Source organism: Theropithecus gelada, chromosome 10 (assembly GCF_003255815.1).
Source record: "Theropithecus gelada isolate Dixy chromosome 10, Tgel_1.0, whole genome shotgun sequence".
Classification (NCBI taxonomy): domain Eukaryota; kingdom Metazoa; phylum Chordata; class Mammalia; order Primates; family Cercopithecidae; genus Theropithecus; species Theropithecus gelada.
The window spans coordinates 75576894-75594652 of record NC_037678.1 but is presented as its reverse complement, the minus strand read 5'-3'; the positions used below and the strand labels follow the sequence as shown (position 1 = coordinate 75594652).

At 50.3% G+C, this 17759-nt stretch overlaps 1 protein-coding gene across 1 annotated transcript in view; it reads left to right on the top strand.

The window, feature by feature from the left end:
* Positions 1-17292, top strand: part of ADRA1D (adrenoceptor alpha 1D) — a 28651-nt gene extending 11359 nt beyond the window's left edge. The window contains exon 2 of the mRNA XM_025400121.1: positions 15942-17292. Coding sequence (XP_025255906.1) covers positions 15942-16543 — 602 coding nt within the window. The 3' untranslated portion in view covers positions 16544-17292. The remainder of the gene's footprint in view (positions 1-15941) is intronic.
* The last annotated feature ends 467 nt before the right edge of the window (positions 17293-17759 follow it).

Below are 17759 nucleotides of genomic sequence, written 5' to 3'. Positions count from 1 at the left end.
TCCATCTCAGAAAAAAAAAGGCCTGACACTGTCTTGATTAGAACACCTTTTTCCACCTGCCACATGCATCAGCCCCACTCAGGGTAGCTCCTGCCGTTCTCACACCTGCCCCAGAGCTAAGGGCACACACTTCCCTGGATCTGCCTTGGCACTGTCACCGGAGGCTGCCAGATCCTCACATTCAGAGGGCTCTTTTTACTTTCTTTCTTTCTTTTTTTCAAGAGACAGAGTCTGTCAGAGCAGAATAATGGAGTGAAATTTTTGTTTTAATTGTTTTTAAAGAAAGAGACAGGGTCTTACTCTGTTGCCCAGGCTGGGGTGCAGTCATATGATCACAGCTCACTGCAGCCTCCAACTCCTGGGCTCAAGCAATCTTCCACATCTCAGCCTCCCCAGTAGCTGAGACCATATCTGGCTAGGGGTCTCTTTTAAGTCCTTTCATTCACTCCTGTATGTCAATTTGTCCCTCTCCCCTTTCTTCTTATGATCCTTAATATCTCTCTCCCATCCCCATCCTGGTCCTCTGGCTGCTCCTTCTCAGCCTTCCTCAGAGACCCCTCTCCCCTTCAGATCCACATTTCCAGACAAGCCCTCTTCAGCTCCAGCCCCAAGTCCAGCCGCTAAGGTGCCAGCAGCCCCTCAGACAAACTGTATTCATTTCCTGTTGCTGCTGTAACAAATTACCATAAACTGAGTGGCTTCAAAGAATATATTACCTCCCAGTTCTGAAGGCCAGAAGTCTGAACATCCAAGCCTCAGCAAGCCACGTTTCCTCTGGAGACTTGGGGAGAATTCTCTCCCTGTCCCCTTCCACCTTCTAGAGACCACTGGATGCCTCGGCTCGTGGCCCTGCCTCCATCCATCCGCAGAATGGTCCGACTGCCGCTTCTGTTGCCACCTCTCCCTCTCTGGCTCTGAGCCTCCTGCCTCCCTCCTTCCCGTCTGAGGAGTCTTGTCATTCCTTTGTGCCCACCTGGATCCTCCAGGACAATCTGCCCATCTCAGGATCCCTGTGCCATGGAAGGTGACATTCACAGGTCTGGACGTCTTGGGGGCATTATTCCATCTACCACACTCCCACACCCCAGCCACACTGTCCTCCTCTTCTAGGCCCACCTTTCTGCTTCTCCCCCTGAGCCTGCCACTCCCCGCAAATTCTTCATCTTGGCAAATGGCATCTCTGTCTGTCCTCTGGAGTCCAAGCCAGGAACCTGAGCATCAGCCTCAGCTCCTCCTCATGCCCCACTCAGACACTCCGACCTCCCAAACATCCCTCAGTCTGTTTTGTTTTTCCCATTCCCACTCTCCCACCTTAATTAACTAATCACAAACACATATATCCTGCGTGCCAGGTGCTGTTCGAATCATTTTATCCCCCAACAGTCCTATGAGGCAGATACTAGTAGCAGCCGCATTTACAGATGAGAAAACTGAGGCACCAGAGAGGTTGAGTAATATGACCAAAGTCCCCCCAGCTTATAAGCGTCAGATCCAGCATTGTAACCCAACTACTTTGGCCCCAGAGTCCACGTTATTTCTTGCCTGGGTCAGAGGTCGGGCTGGGGCCAGGGTTAAGGGCCGTAGTTAGAAGCCACGTGTTCAGCTTTCCATCTCACCGAAGCCCAAAGCCCCTACACACATCCCCCAGGCTCACTTCCATGTCTTGGATACTGGCCACGAGGGGATCTTGAGGACTGCCATGGGACATGGCCCCTTCCTGCATGGCCCGATCCTCTCCCAGACCCTGGCAGACCCCCAAAGTCCCTGAGGAAGTCTCTGAGTCCCTAAGCCCATCTCTGCCCCAACCTGAGCCCAGGCCTACCGTGCACCCCCCAGCCCCGCCATGCACCCTGTGCACGCTGGAGGGTAGGACTTCCCTCACTTTGCAACTGGTCACCTAGGAGAACAGGGTCTTGAGTCTCTGAAAGCCAGCGTGGAGCCCAGTGGGCAAAGCCCAGTCGGCTCAGTGCTGGGACTCCCGGACAGCACGGCCACTGCCTGGGAACCTTCTCTCCCCTGGTATTAGTGCTGCTCTGCTCACACCCAGGAGCCATTTGTCAGTATGGCCCCAGAGCCGAGAGGCTCATGCTTGGATCAGGGTCCAGCCTGGCCGTGGGGCAGAACTGCAGCCTTGGTCACTCAGAGCTTGGGGTGTGGCCATTCCAAAACCACAAATCAGGAAATAAGTGAGTTAAGAAGTGACAACAAAGAGGAGAAAGAAGGGGGAGAAAGATGGAATGTGGGAAGAGAGAAGGAAGAAGAAGAGGCAAACAAAGAGTCAAAGAGAAATGGGTGGGGCGTGGTGGAGGCCTAGAGGAGGCAAGAGGATGCAGGACAGGCTTGTGGCTCATCTTCCTAACTTGGGCTCCATCAGGCAGCCTCCGTTGCTCTAGGAGCTGCCCTCCCTTCACCTGCCCCTCAGCTACAGAAGGGAGTCAGGGGCCAGCCCCAGGTAGCTCAAGGATCCCAAGGCAAACACAAGGGCACAGAAGGACTTCTGACCTACGCCTGGTGCATCTCAAGTGAGAGGACCCTGTCAGTTACCTCTCACCACAGAAAATTGGTGATGCAAGGAAGGCAAGAGACTTGGCTTGGCACAGCAGGCCCCAGGGTGCCCTCGACTCACCCCTTCAAGTCTTCACAATCCATCTGAGATCTGGACCGTATCCAGGTCACCTCCTCCTGACAGATTTCCATGATTGTGTCCCCTTCAAAACAGCCTTATCTCTTACCACTCTCCTCCTCCCATTCTCCACTTTGGCAGTCCTAACTTCCTGGGTGTCTCTCCAACTTGTCAGGCACCCTGCTGCCTCAGGGCCTTTGCACATGCTTTTCCCTCTGCCTGGAATTTTCTTTCCTCCAATAGATGCGTGGCTCACTCCCTCACAGGGTCTTCAGGTCGCAGCTCAAGTGTACTGTATTAGAGAGGCTTGCTGACCCTTTATAATGTAGCAAAGAGGCCTGTGAAGGACAGAGGTCCCAGCCTTTCCTGGGGAGGGCTGCTACTGAGCTCCAAGATTTGGGCCATTGCGTGAGCAGCTGAGCAAACTGGGGGAGAGGAAGGGAGTCTGGGACTGGGAATTCCTTCTCTTCTAGCCCTGGGAGGAGACTGAATATCTAGAAGGATGGGGTGTTTTTACTCCTCTGTATCTCTGTGGCCAGGGGAATGGCTTACTATGGATAGAAAAGTCCCAGTGGAGGAGAGGGTAGGAAGATGGGGGAGGCTAAGGTGCAGCCTGATATTTCATGGTCGTCTACAAGTTATGGAGCAAGGCTGGCTGTGAATTCTGTCAATCTGCCAAGAACAAGTTCCTTCTGGTGATGCCAAAAGAGTGCTATTAATCACACAGTCTGCCCCTTGACTTCAGCGCCGTCTGTCCTCAGCAAGCCTTGGCCAGTCAGTTGCTCGACTCCAGCCATGTCCCTCCCTGCCTTAGCAGCATCTCAGCAGCTCCTGCAGGCCTGGCCATTCCTGTTCCTTAGGAAAGCGGACTGGCTTATGATAATCCGGGCTGTAAACAACCGCCTGCTTCAGTTTCCCCAGCAATATGTGGGCCAGGTCGGCCCAGCCAACACGCCAGAGAGTGGCTTTTCTTGCTGACACAGGAGAGGCCCCACTTCTTCTGACCAGAGGATGCCCAGTCCCCCAAACGTTAGGTTAGACTCCTGACATGGGTACCCCAATACAGGGAATGGGGAAGGCAGGCTGGAGCAGCCCAGCCAGCTGGATGGCGACTCGCCACATGGGAGAACAAGAACAAGAAACAGAGAGGAGCAGGCAGCAGTGCTATTTTTGGCCGTCTCCTCCCTGCATCCTTACTGGGTCTCCTCAGAGGTGGGTTCATGCAGCCACGCTCACCCCTACCCCACTGCAAGTCTCCTGTTGAATGGGGAGAAATGAACACAAACGTACACACTCAGGTGGTCCCACCTTTCCCCAGCAGGGGGCAGAAGAGTGATGATGGCCATTAAGGGCTAATCCCTGGTCCCAAGGTTTTGGGGATCAAGCAAAAACACTTGAAGACGTGTCCATGCACTGACAAAGAATGTCTTGGGTTGGGTTCCCTAGAAGCAGAGTTTGAGATGGGGGTTCTTCTTGAAGGATTTTGTTTTTTTCTAACAGATCTCATGGTGCTGGGTGATCTTTTTTCTTTTCGAGACACGGTCTCAAAAAAAGGCAGGTACATGCAGCCACCTGCATGGTGGCTGCATGTACCCACCTCTGTTGCCCAGACTGGAGTGCAGTGGTGCAATCATAGCTCATTGCAGCCTCAACCTCCCATATTCAAGTGATCCTCTCACCTCAGTCTCCCAAGTAGCTGGGGCTACAGGTGTGCACCACCACACCTGACTAATTTTTTTTTAATTTATTTATTATTATTATACTTTAAGTTGTAGGGTACATGTGCATAACTTGCAGGTTTGTTACATATGTATACTTGTGCCATGTTGGTGTGCTGCACCCATCAACTCGTCATTTACATCAGGTATAACTCCCAATGCAATCCCTCCCCTCTCCCCCCTCCCCATGATAGGCCCCGGTGTGTGATGTTCCCCTTCCTGAGTCCAAGTGATCTCATTGTTCAGTTCCCACCTATGAGTGAGAACATGCGGTGTTTGGTTTTCTGTTCTTGTGATAGTTTGCTAAGAATGATGGTTTCCAGCTGCATCCATGTCCCTACAAAGGACACAAACTCATCCTTTTTTATGGCTGCATAGTATTCCATGGTGTATATGTGCCACATTTTCTTAATCCAGTCTGTCACTGATGGACATTTGGGTTGATTCCAAGTCTTTGCTATTGTGAATAGTGCTGCAATAAACATACGTGTGCATGTGACCTGACTAATTTTTATATTTTTTTATAGAGATGGAGTTTTACCATGTTGCACAGGCTAGTCTGGAACTCTTGGGCTCAAGAGATTCACCTACTTCAGCCTCCCAAAGTGCTGGGATTTATGTGCGTGAGCCACCATATCCAGCCTGGATGATTTTTTTAAAAATAAATATTTTATTTTACTTTTTAGAGTCAGGGTTTCCCTAAATTGCCCAGGCTGGGTTTGAACTCCTGGGCTTAAGCAGTCCTCTCGCCTCAGCCTCCCAAGTAGCTGGGACTACAGACATACACCACTGTGCCCAGTTAGGAATTTTTTGAAAGAGGGATTTCAGGAGACACCTGTGAGGGAGGGCAGGAAGCCAGAGGGGAAGAGCTAAAGCCAGGATGTGGTTGAGGCAAAGCTTGGCCTTAGCCCAACCCCACAGGGATCCCTGGTGCAAGAAAGGCAGAACAGGACTGTGCTGAGGCAAGGGGTCCAGCCTTCTCTATCACCACACTGGCTGTCATTGGCTGCAGGCTGTCCCCTTGGGAAGCAGGTGTCATGGATCCAGTCGAAGTAGCTCCCACTGACTGAGGGCAGTTGTCCAGAGAAGGCGCAATGGCCAGCCTCTGACAGCAAACACAGCACCTGGGGGGCCCTGGGCAGGGCACCAACAGCACCTGACTTCAAGCCTAAAAGAGACTTTGTGAGCAAAGACTTGAAGGAGGTGAAAGAGATGGCCAAGCAGCTCTCTGGGTTCCTCCCAGGAGTCTGGGGTCATTCTGATACTCTCTCCAGCTAGCAAGCCCCACCCCAACCCTTCTGAGCAGTCTGGATGGATGGACATGGAGCTGAACCTGATGTGGCAGGCCCTGCAAGGCGCCCTTGAGGACATGCAGGCCAGCAAATGCCACATGGCCTGGTGTAAGCAGAATGAAGCGTGCTCCAAGCACACATGCTCCAGAAGCCGCTATCACCCCCTCAAACCCCAGCAGAGTAGGCAATCACAGGAACACCCTTGGAGAAGGTTCTAGGCTGAGCCGAGGCTGAGCTCCAGGGGAAATGCCCCCTATGGAGAGAGGAGGAGGTCTAGCCTCCTCGATAGACCAGCCTTGTGAAAACCCAGAGGCTGCCGGGCGCGGTGGCTCATGCCTGTAATCCCAGCATTTTAGGAGGCCGAGGCGGGTGGATTACCTGAAGTCAGGAGTTCAAGACCAACCTGGCCAACATGGCAAAGCCCCATCTCTACTGAAAATACAAAAAATTAGCCGGGCGTGGTAATGGGCGCCTGTTTTCCCAGCTACTTGGGAGGCTGAGGCAGGAGAGTTGCTTGAACCTGGGAGGCAGAGGTTGCAGTGAGCCAGGATCATGCCATTGCACTCCAGCCTGGGCAAGACAGCAATACTCTGTTATAAAAAAAAAAAAAGAAAAAAAAAAAGACAGAAGGAAGGAAGGAAGGAGAAAGGAAGAAGGAAGGAAGGAAGGAGAATGGAAGAAGAAAGGAAGACAGAGAGAGAAAACCCAGAGGTGGGATGGGCTCACCGCTGGTGGGGCAGCTACCAGGAAGAACAAAGGGAGTGGCTGTGCCTCCTGACCCCAGTGCCCCTGGAAGCCCAAGGGGAGTTCTGTTTCTATGTTTAAGTGACGTCAGGAGAGGACCAGGAGCTTCAGGACTAGACCAACTCAGATACATGTCCTGACCCTAAGGGCTACTTGCTCTCTGGGTAACTAGAATCGTTCTGCAAAGTGGGATGCCATGAGAATTCATTGAGAACTACATAAAAGGCCCAGCACGGTGCCTAGAAGGTACTGAACACTCGGAAAACATCAGCTCCCTTTTCCTTCCTCTGCACATTAGAAGCCACCTATTCAAGTGCCATTTACTTGTTCATTCAACAGATATTTCAGAGTCCCTGCTTCGTTTGAGTCAGGCACTTGTGCTAGAGGCTAGGATAAAAAGAAAAACATATTGGACAGTGCAAAAACATGCCTTTTAGAAAATTTCTCAGGCCAAACACAGTGTCTTACTCCTGGAATCCCAGCACTTTGGGAGGCCGAGGCGGGAGGATCACTTGAGGCCAGGGTTTCAAGACTAGCCTAGGAAACATAGCAAGACCCTGTCTTTCCAAAAAATAAGAATAATAATAATAACAATTAGCCAGGTGCAGTGGCACGTGCCTGTAGTCCCAACTAATTGGAAGGCTGAGGCAAGAGGCTCACTTGAGCCCAGGAGTTCAGTGAGCCATGATTGCACCACTACACTCCAACCTGGGTGATAGCAAGACCCAGTCTCTACAAACTTAAAAAAGAAAAAGAAGGAAGGAAGGAAGGAGGGAGGGAGGGAGGGAGGGAGGGAAGGAAGGAAGGAAGGAAGGAAGGAAGGAAGGAAGGAAGGAAGGAAGGAAGGAAGGAAGGAAGGAAGGAAGGAAGGAAGGAAGGGTAATCCCATCCCTGCCTTCAAGAAACCAAGAGTCATGTAGAGTAGATGGAGCAATAGCAAATTGTTTGAACCTGTAGTTGCATGGGAAAGGACAGCTGAGCCAGGCTGGGTGGGGAGACACCTGACCTGGGGCTGCAGGGACTTGGGGAGGAGGCTCCTGGGAGCAGCAAGTCCTGGCAGAAAGGCAGAAGAAGCCCAGCTGTGGGAGGATCTGCTTGGGGCTTAACGTGACTGAATTTGGAGGAAGGCAGGACAAAGACAGCACTGGCCCTAGAAACGTTGTGTTTCCTTGTGGGCAGCAACATGTTTCGATTGATTCCTCTGAGCCACCGGAAGCCACTGACAGTTTTCAGAAGGGAAAGGAGAGAAACCAGCTTTTAAGGAAAAGTCTCCCAGCAGCTGTGTGCAGAGTGGAAAGGATATGGGCTGAGGCCAGGGGCTGTGAGACCAGGGGCTGTCAGGGGCTGCTGCCGCCACCTAAGCAAAATGAAATGACAGAGCAAGCCAAGGCTTAACGAACATGGTGAAGTGCGGGGAACCTGCTAAAAAGCACATCTACCGCACAGGACATGGTGACCAGTTGGATGTGTAGGATACAGAGGAGGGATTCATTCAGCAAACTCAGCAAGTATTGTGCACCTGCTGTGTGCATGATATGCCTGTGAGGTCTTCTTGGCAATGGGAATGCAGCACCAAGCAAAACAGACCCCGGCCCCACCCCAGGGATGTTCGTTGCAGGGAGAGAGACAATAGACATATGAATCGTGACTCAAATAGGACACGAGGTGACAAGTACCATGAGGCACAACAGAGCAAGCTGAGCCAGGCAGGGAGCACAGAGTTGGGGGATATTGCAATTATAAAGATGAAGTCAGCATGATCTCATCACAAAGGTGAGGGTGTGAATCATGTGGATATTGGAGGAAGAAAATTCTGGGGGAAAAGTGCACAGGTCCAAGGTGGGTGTGCATCTGGCATGTCCAAAAAGTAACAGGGAAGGCAGTGTGGCTGGAACAGAGTAGGCAGGGGAAGGAGAGGAGAGGAGAGATTTGGGGGCACATGTTGAGCTGTGTAGGTCATAGGCTCTTGCCAGGAAGAGGCAGATGAGCTGTTGGAGGGTTCTGAGCAGAGGAGTGACATGACCAGTCTTTTAAATCTTTCTAACTGCCAGGTTGAGAAAAGATTCAGGGGGCAGGGGCACAAGCAGTGAGGGGGCTGCTGGATTCATCAAGGCAAGTGATGATGGTGTCTCAGACAGGGTGGGAGGGCACATTGAGGGTGGGTGGTTGAGTTCTAACCTCGTCTGCTTCCTCTCTGCCCTCAGTCACTGCATTCTGTCCACACCAACCTTGTCATCATTCTGCAAACATACCAGGGCCACCTCAGGGCCTTTGTACTTGCCGTTTCCTCTGCTGGAATGTTCCTCCCCAGATCTCCACATACCTCATTCACTCACTTCATTCAGCTCTTTACTTAAACGTCACGTTCTCATCAGGACTTTCCTGGCCACCTTATCCAGAATTTATACCACCACTCCCAGCCACATATCACAGGCACATTCACCTCCTATCTTCCTTCCCACTTCATTTTTTTCTCCTAGTATACCTTTACCCTTTGATACCTTTACATTTTCCTTGTTTATCCTGTTTATTTCCTGTCTTCCCCCAATGAAATGTAAGCTTCATGAGGACAGGATAAGTGTGAGATCCACTAGACACCCAAATGGAGATGTCTAGGAGGCAGCTGGATCTATGAGTCTGGAATTAAGGAGAGAAATCTGAGCTGTAAAGTCAATATTTAACACCGTGAGCCTGGATGACATTGACAGGAGAATGCAAAGACAGGAAACTGCAAGACTAAATGAGGCACTCCTACATTTTAGCAGTGAGGATGTGAGGAAGGAGCAGCAAGGGAACTAACAAGGAGTAGTAAAAACCAAGAGACTGCCATCCTGGAAGCCACAGATGAGATGAGTGGCACCCAGGAGGATGAGGGCAGTGTCCGCAGGTTGAAGGCCTGGGAGGGGTGGAACATGTGGGGTAAAGCATCAGAGCAAAGAGTGAGGGTCAGGTGGGGACGAGGAGACTGTAGGTGAGGGCTGGAGAGGTGGAGAGAACAAGGTGGTAGCCAGGGAGCCAGCAGAGAGGCAGCAGCTATAACCAAGGCAGGCTCATGGGCAGCTTAAGGATCGAGGGCTCCACCATACAAGTAGGGACACTAACCTTGGGTGGGAGGAGATATCCCTTCCTTACCAAAGAAGATGAGAGGTGAGGAAGGCGGGGCGAGTGCCTAGTTTCTGTGGCCTCTGCTTTCCCTGTGAAACAGGAGGTAAGATTAACTGCTCCGGAGAAGAAGGGGCAGGCTGCAAGGCTTGGAGAGAGGAGTAAAGATTTGGTATAGGAAAGGCTACACTGTAGGTAACTCTGTTTCCTCTTTATTTCACCTTTTAAGGCTAAGCTCCCCACACCATGCTTGGCACGTAGTAGGTACCTCATACATTCTTGGACTCTTCTCTTTGTATCACACCTTGCACCTCATCCATTACCAACTCCTTTTGGCTGCCAAATCCCCCCAACTTTGCGCCACCTCCTTAATGCCACCTTGATCAACACTCCCATCATTGTCTACCTACAATGCATTAAAGAGCCATACAGGAAAAGGGAGAGAGCTGGCAGAGGACAGGAGCCTTGATCACTGGAAATATGGGACAGAGAGCTGAGGTCGGAGACCCCAAGCGTGTTCAGGGAGCGGTTAAAGTGCTCCAGAGTCAGGATCTGGCTGGATGAGTCTCCCTAGATCCAGAAGGATGAGGAGGTGGGGTGGTGGAAAAGAGAACAGTTGAGGTGCTGGTGAGTAGGAGTCTCAGCTAAGCAGAGAAGGAGATGACAGGAGTAATCCAAGGAGTTGGCAGGAGGTCAAAGTACAGATAAGGAAGAGAGAGAGAAGGCAGGAAGTTGCACTCAGTGGCTAATGGGTTTTAAGTGAAAAAGTGAAATGCTCAGGCTTGTATTTTAAAAGGATCCCCAGCTGTGTATAGAGAGCAAGCTTTGGGGGCACAAGGCAGGAGCAGTAAGCCTGCTTAGAAAGGCACTGCAGGGGCCAGGAGCAGTGGCTCATGCCTGTAATCCCAGCACTTTGGGAGGCCGAGGCCGAGGTGGATCACCTGAGGTCAGGAGTTGGAGACCAGCCCGGCCAACATGGTGAAACCCCCATGTCAAAAAAAAAAAAAAAAGGAAGGAAGGAAGGGAGGAAGGGAGGGAGGGAGGGAGGGAGGAAGGAAAAGAAAGAGGCACTGCAGGTAGACAACGATGGTAGCCTGGACTAGGGTAGTAACATGAAAGTGATACAAAGTAGAGGGGACTTAGGAGCCAACAGGAGTTGGTGATGGCTGAGCTGCAAGATGCGATACACAGAAAAGAGTCCAAGAATGTATCAGGTACCTACTAGATGCCAAGCATGGTAGGGGGAGCTTAGCCTTTACAGGTGAAATAGACAGGAAATTGATCATTACCTATACTGCTCTAGGCACTTAAAAGGGAGTGTGATGTTCTGCGGGTGGGAGAGGAGTAAAATAGCTCAGCTGGGTCAGGAGCAGGTGGCGTAAGAGAGACTTCCAGAAGGAGGTGCCACTGGAGCTGGCACTACCAGATATAGAGGAAGGGCATTCCAGGATAATCATGTGCAAGAGCCTAGAGGCAAAACTGGGGAGCCCCTTGTGGCCAGAGTGCAGCATGACTCAGCATGGCCACTTGGCTGTTGCACATGAAGACAGAGGACTGCAGAGAGACACTGGAGCCACAAGAGAACAAGACCCGTGAGCCACGTGCCCATGCTCAGGGGTCTTGGGGCAGTTCCCCATTTCACACTCATGGTATGCCACAGCGAAGGAAATGCCCAGTTGTCGTTCTGACTCCCAGAGATCCCTGCATGAGGCTGTGGGCCCATGAGAGAATGCTGAGGGGTGCAGCCAAGAGAGTGGGCAAGTGCAGGGAGGTGTAGGTGGTGGATTGGAGCACTGTGGGCAGAGGCGGGTGTGAAGTTCAGACCTGCCATCTGTGAGCAGAACAGGAGAAGTCTCTTGAGAGCCACTGCCTGTGGAATCCGGAGCCCAACGCACAGATTGTTTGTATTTCCAGGCAACATGTCTACATGCAGTGGGCAGAGAGCACGTAAAACAAAGCTGTGGCAGATGCCACCGGTTCCCCACCCATCTCCCCCAGAGCTTTAGTGCATGAGGGCCAAATTCTGTTGAAGCACCTGCCTGCGTTTCTTTGCCCAGGGACTTCTCTGCACACTCATGTGGCAGACAGAAAGTGTGGAAAATTAACACCAGAGGGAGCAGCCCAAACAATGACTGATGGGAATGGGCGTAGAAATACCCCACCTCCCTTACCCTACTGGTGTGAGAACACTGAGGTTTGTCCTCTTCATAGCCACCCGGAGCTACCCCATTGCCCATAGTGATCAATAACTTGATAACACACATTTTATTGGCTTCCTTCTCTTCCCTGTCTCTTTTTCCCACTCCACTCAAGCTGTTTTATTTATCTCCCAAATTAACAACTTGTATTTCTATTCTTGTCAGTCTGCTCTGGGAGAGCCCAAAGTAAGACAAAACCTCAACAGGATACAGTGGGAAAACCTTGGAGGTTAAAGGCTGAGTTTGTATTACAGCTCCTTCTCGTGTAAGGACTTCCCTGCTCACAGCAGACTTCAGGTTGATTGAGCATAAATTACCACATTAATGTTTACGTGACCTGGCCATACCACAGTATACCATGTTGCCCACCAGTCTGAATAAAAACCATACAAATAACAATGCCCTCTGGCCAGCTTCAGGCTCACCACTGAAAAGCATAGTCCACTGATTTGTCATCCTGGGCTAAATATAAAAGAATTGTAGCCTGAGTCAGAAGGCTATTTTCAGCACTCTGTCTTACTTCGCAGCCATTGAGCAATGCTGTTCTTGAGGGCCACTTTCCTGGAGGCTGAGGTCAACACTAGTGGCCGCCACATTCCAGGGACGGCCCAACCCCTCTCCCAGGGAAAATAATCTCCTTCACACATCCTGACTGATGCACCAGTGGCCCCTAAACCCACTAGGTCTCAGTTGCTGTTTCTGGCCACTCTCCAGAGCTAGAAACTGGGTCCCTTCCCAGATCTGAGGTCTCTTCACTCAAAAGCCACAGAAATGGGGGTAAGTAATAGATACTAATAGGCCAGGCACAGTGGCTCACACTTGTAATCCCAGCACTTTGGGAGGCTGAGGCAGGCAGATCACTTGAGGTCAGTAGTTCAAGACCAGCCTGGCCAACATGGCAAAACACTACTACAAATACAAAAATTAGCTGGGTATGATGATGCACGCCTGTAGTCCTAGCTACTCAGGAGGCCGAGGCAGGGGGATTGCTTGAGCCTAGGAGGAGGAGGTTGTAATGAGCCAAGAGCGTACCACCGAAGTCCAGCCTGGGCGATGGGAGAGAAACACTGTCTCAAAAAAAAAAAAAAAAAAAAGTAATAGGTACCAATACTTTTTAAGAACCTGCTAAGTGCTGGGACCTAAAATATATGAATCTTCACAAAATTCCTTCTAGAAAAATAATATTAAAAGAAAAGTAAGACTTAGATGGGCCAGGCACAGTGACTCACACTTGTAATCCCAGCACTTTTGGAGGCTGAGGCAGGCGGATCACAAGGTCAGGAGTTGGAGACCAGCCTGACCAACATGGTGAAACCCCGCCTCTACCAAACAAAAATTAGCCAGGCATGGTGGCGTGTCCCAGCTACTCAGGAGGCTGAGGCAGGAGAATTGCTTGAACCCAGAAGGCGGAGATTGCAGTGAGCCAAGATCGCACCAGTGTCCTCCAGCCTGGGCGACAGAGCGAGACTCCATCTAAAAAAAAAAAAAAAAAAAAAAAAACTTAGATGGCCACATAACTTGCTCAGGGCCACATGACCAAGGTTTGAGAAGCCTGTGCCATGATGCTATGGGACCCTCCTCTTCCCCTGCGGTGGCTGTTAGCACCAGAAACTGTCCCTGTATAATGGGAGGAGAAGTGATCAGTAAAGTTAATAATCCCCAGGTCGAAGAGAGGGGAACGGTGCCTCTGCCTCCTCAGTAGGGATCCCTGCTCTTTTTTCTTTGAAGGCAAGAGGAAGAGAGAGAATGTCCCATAATTTGTCAAGGACCCCCCCCACCCCTGGCCTGCTTGGTCTGACAGGCACCTGCAGCCTCTATCCAGGAGGGAACACCCCTGGCCCCCTGCTCTCTTGCCCCTACTGCTGCTGAGGGTAAGTGAGGGTGAAAGAGTGGCCTCTGCTGCCTGGATCGTACCTTTGCATTTGGTCATGTGCCTTTCTGGAAAAATGACCTTTTCTGGGTCCATGGTAGGGATGTCAAGGGAGATGTTTGTGGAAAGGAGGGTCTTCCTGGCACAACTCAGATCCTAGTGTCCCTGCCCCATCCTACCTGGCACTCTCCTTTTTCAAAACCATCCCAGGAGCCTTTCCTGACCACTTCCACTGGAACAGCCCCATTGCCCTGCATTTCAACAGCCCATGAGTAGTGTGTTTATGGAGGCTTAATTCCAGGCTCTATCTCTCACCTACTTAAAAATATTCACGGCTTGTAAGCATCCACAAAATGAAAGCTGAACTTCACAGCATGTAAGCCCCTTCACTGTTTGTCCCAAATGAGATTTTCTGAGTTTCTCCTATAGGATATTCCCAGGACCCAAACTTGGTATTTTCTTGCCCACCTGTCCCTTCCACCTGTAATACCCTCTGCGATGCCTCATCCTGGCTGACTCTTGTACATCCTCTAAAACCCCTAAGCTGCCTGTGAGCCTGTGGCTGCCACCCTACATGCACACACAGCGGCAATGGGGAGCTACAATGGGGGTTATGTCCTGTTAAACCTGTCATAAATTGAAAATATCATAGGTCAAAATGCATTTAATACATATAACTTACCGAACATCATAGCTTACCCTAGTCTATCTTAAACACACTCAGAACACTTATATTCACCTACAGTTGGGCAAAATCATCTAGCACAAAACCTATTTTATAATAAAGTGTTGCGTATCTCATGTAATTTATTAACTACTATATTGAAAGTGAAAAACAGGACGGTTGTTTGGGTACTTGAAGTATGGTTTCTACTGAACGCATATCACTTTTGCACCATTGTAAAGTCAAAAAATTAAGTCAAACCATCAAAAGTCAGGGACTGTCTACACTGAGCACCACCATCATCACCCCACCTGCATCTCAAAGATACTGATTCACATACTAGCTAGGAAATAAGGGCCATGTGTAATGCCTCCTCGTGTGTGTGAACCCAGCACAGCACCTGGCAGGGAGCAAACCTTGGCCAACATTTAATTAGAAGGTTCTTACCCCTTTTTGTTGCAGACTACTTAGGCACCTAGGGAAGCATATGGGTCCCTTCTCAGAGTCACGCCTGCAAAAGCATAAAACAAAATACAAAAGATTACAAATGAAACTGATTTTATTGGAAAAGCCATCAAAATATTTTTACAGGAAATGCGTGACTTGGTAATGAATATGCTTCTGCATTAAGGTATTACATAACAAGATCTAGTTCAATTGTTCTAGGATCATTTGTTGAAAAGACAAATGAAAAGACTACCCTTTCTCTATTGAATTATCTTTGTACCTTTATCACAAATAAATTGACTCTGTGGGTCTAAAAAAAAAAAAAAAAAGATCTGTGGTGCATTCTAATGACTGTCACTTCCCAAAAGTGAGCATAGAGAATATTTCAAAACATCTGCAACAACTGAAAGTGATAGGAAAGTATCTGTGGGGACTGCTAATATTTGTTTGAATCATATTATCAATTAAAGAAAAAAAGCTTTTAAAAATTAACATTAGTTTTATTTAGAAGTATTATTGAGGACTATAGACTAAGCCCTGTAGCCCAGCCCTTCAGAGAGGTTATATCAGACTGCTCCAGCACAGTATTTTAATCTACTGTTTATATATAGGTGGCGGGGGTTCCATATGTACAAAATTATATTGAATTGGTTCAGAAGTTCTATTAAAGCAGAATTATATTGAGTTTGGGGTGTAAGAGTATATCTGTTCATAGCAGGATAATTACTAACCTAGTCAGACGTTATCTTCTGTGTAGGAAGAGGCAAGAACTAGGGTCATTTATCATTTCAGGAATATAGTGACTCAGACAAGAGATGTGGCAGGGAGGCGGGGGCATATGTTCTATCCTATTTTATCTTCAACGCATCTTTCCAGAGAGCCGTACTTTGTCACAGAGTCGGGGACTTTGTGAAATTATGCTGGCACGCAGAAATGAGCAAACATGGCTATGTTTGTTACTTTGTCTCATAATTCGAAACTGCCAATATTGAACCGGTTTTGAGCTACAAAAACAGCAATTGCACTTGGTTTTGTCTAACTACTCCGGTTTGTTGCCTACATTCATTGAAGGTAATCTTCAATATCAGGTAGAGGTGAGTGAAAACAATTATTATTTTTCTCTATCCAAGTTCATGGACCTCCTGATTTACAGCACGGATCCCTTGAGAACTCCTAGTCAATGACTCAGCCAAGGCTACTGAAGGATCTCCCCTTTGCGCCCAGATCCGCCTGGCCTCCCCGTCCCCAAGCAGCTAACCAGTATCGGTCTCTGCTCCCTACAGGCTCCTTGTTCCCGCAGCTGAAGCCATCGGAGGGCGTCTTCAAGGTCATCTTCTGGCTCGGCTACTTCAACAGCTGCGTGAACCCGCTCATCTACCCCTGTTCCAGCCGCGAGTTCAAGCGCGCCTTCCTCCGTCTCCTGCGCTGCCAGTGCCGTCGTCGCCGGCGCCGCCGCCCTCTCTGGCGTGTCTACGGCCACCACTGGCGGGCCTCCACTAGCGGCCTGCGCCAGGATTGCACCCGGAGCTCGGGCGACGCGCCTCCCGGAGCGCCGCTGGCCCTCACCGCGCTCCCCGACCCCGACCCCCCAGGCACGCCGGAGATGCAGGCTCCCGTGGCCAGTCGTCGAAAGCCACCCAGCGCCTTCCGCGAGTGGAGGCTGCTGGGGCCTCTCCGGAGACCCACCACCCAGCTGCGCGCCAAAGTCTCCAGCCTGTCGCACAAGATCCGCGCCGGGGGCGCGCAGCGCGCAGAGGCAGCGTGCTCCCAGCGCTCAGAGGTGGAGGCCGTGTCCCTAGGCGTCCCCCACGAGGTGGCCGAGGGCGCCGCCTGCCAGGCCTACGAATTGGCCGACTACAGTAACCTGCGGGAGACTGATATTTAAGGACCCCAGAGCTAGGCCGCGGAGTGTGCTGGGCTTGGGGGTAAGGGGGACTAGAGAGGGAGGCTGGCGTTGTTCTAAGAGACCCCGTGCAAATCGGAGACCCGGAAACTGATCAGGGCAGCTGCTCTGTGGCATCCCTGAGGAACTGGGTGGAGCTTGAGGCTGGAGCCCTTGAGAGGTGAAAAGTAATGGGGCCCCCTGCTGGACTCAGGTGCCCAGAACTCTTTTCTTAGAAGGGAAGGGCTGCGGGCTCTGTGGGGCCATTTGCTCCCAATCCCTATTTGAGAAACACTGCCCCATCCTCCATGCCCTGAACCCTGAGTAGACAGCCCCAAGCATGCCCAGGAAGGCCTGCCCCTCCTCTTCTGGGGAATGGGCACAGAAGCTTTGGCCGGCTACCCCAGTGCCTCCCTTAGGGAAAAAGTCAGTGGGACCAGGGCTCCTCAATGGACAAATTTCTCCTTCTTACTGCCGACTGGAGGAACCCAGTGGACCTACGACCACCACACAAGCTTTGGTGGCAGATTGTATGGCCGTCATACAAGCCTGTTGTATTTATCCATGGGCCCACTCTCCGCCACCCAGGCTCCTCCGTGCACACCCCATCACCTGGCCCTAGTCCTTATTACTTCCCCTCAAGGGCCTTACTGTTTACACTCTGTACATAGCTCATCGTGCCTGTGCCCATCACTTCTTGCTGGGATTCCGAGCCACCAATTGGAGAGCTTTATTTGTCATTTTGAGACATATTTATTGGTAAGAGTACTTCTATTTTGTCCAAACTGTGCAAACTGTCCCTCTTTAGCTCATAACCCATTAAAAAAAAAAAAAAAAAAAAAAAAAACACTACTTTTTTCCCCTAAAGTCTGTCAAGAACTAAAGACCCGCAACAGAAAAGATTGGGTCTATATTCGCCTTTCTAGTTTCAACTTCACTGACTCCTTAACTGATGGCTGCTCTCTGTTGGGAGTTTTAGCATGACCAAAGGACCTGGGGGGGGGCGGGTTGTTAGGTTTTAAAACTCACATGATCAGTCTTGTGAACCAAATAGTAATCCTAAGCACAGATTGTCCCTTTGTCAGTCTCCCCAGATGCTTATGTGATGCTCTGAGGGCCTCAGTGAGGAAGGCGGCCATCAGGTAAATGGGTGAAATATAACTTTACATGAAAAGATATACAAGCCCAAGTAGATAGCTGTACATGGCTAGCAAAAGAA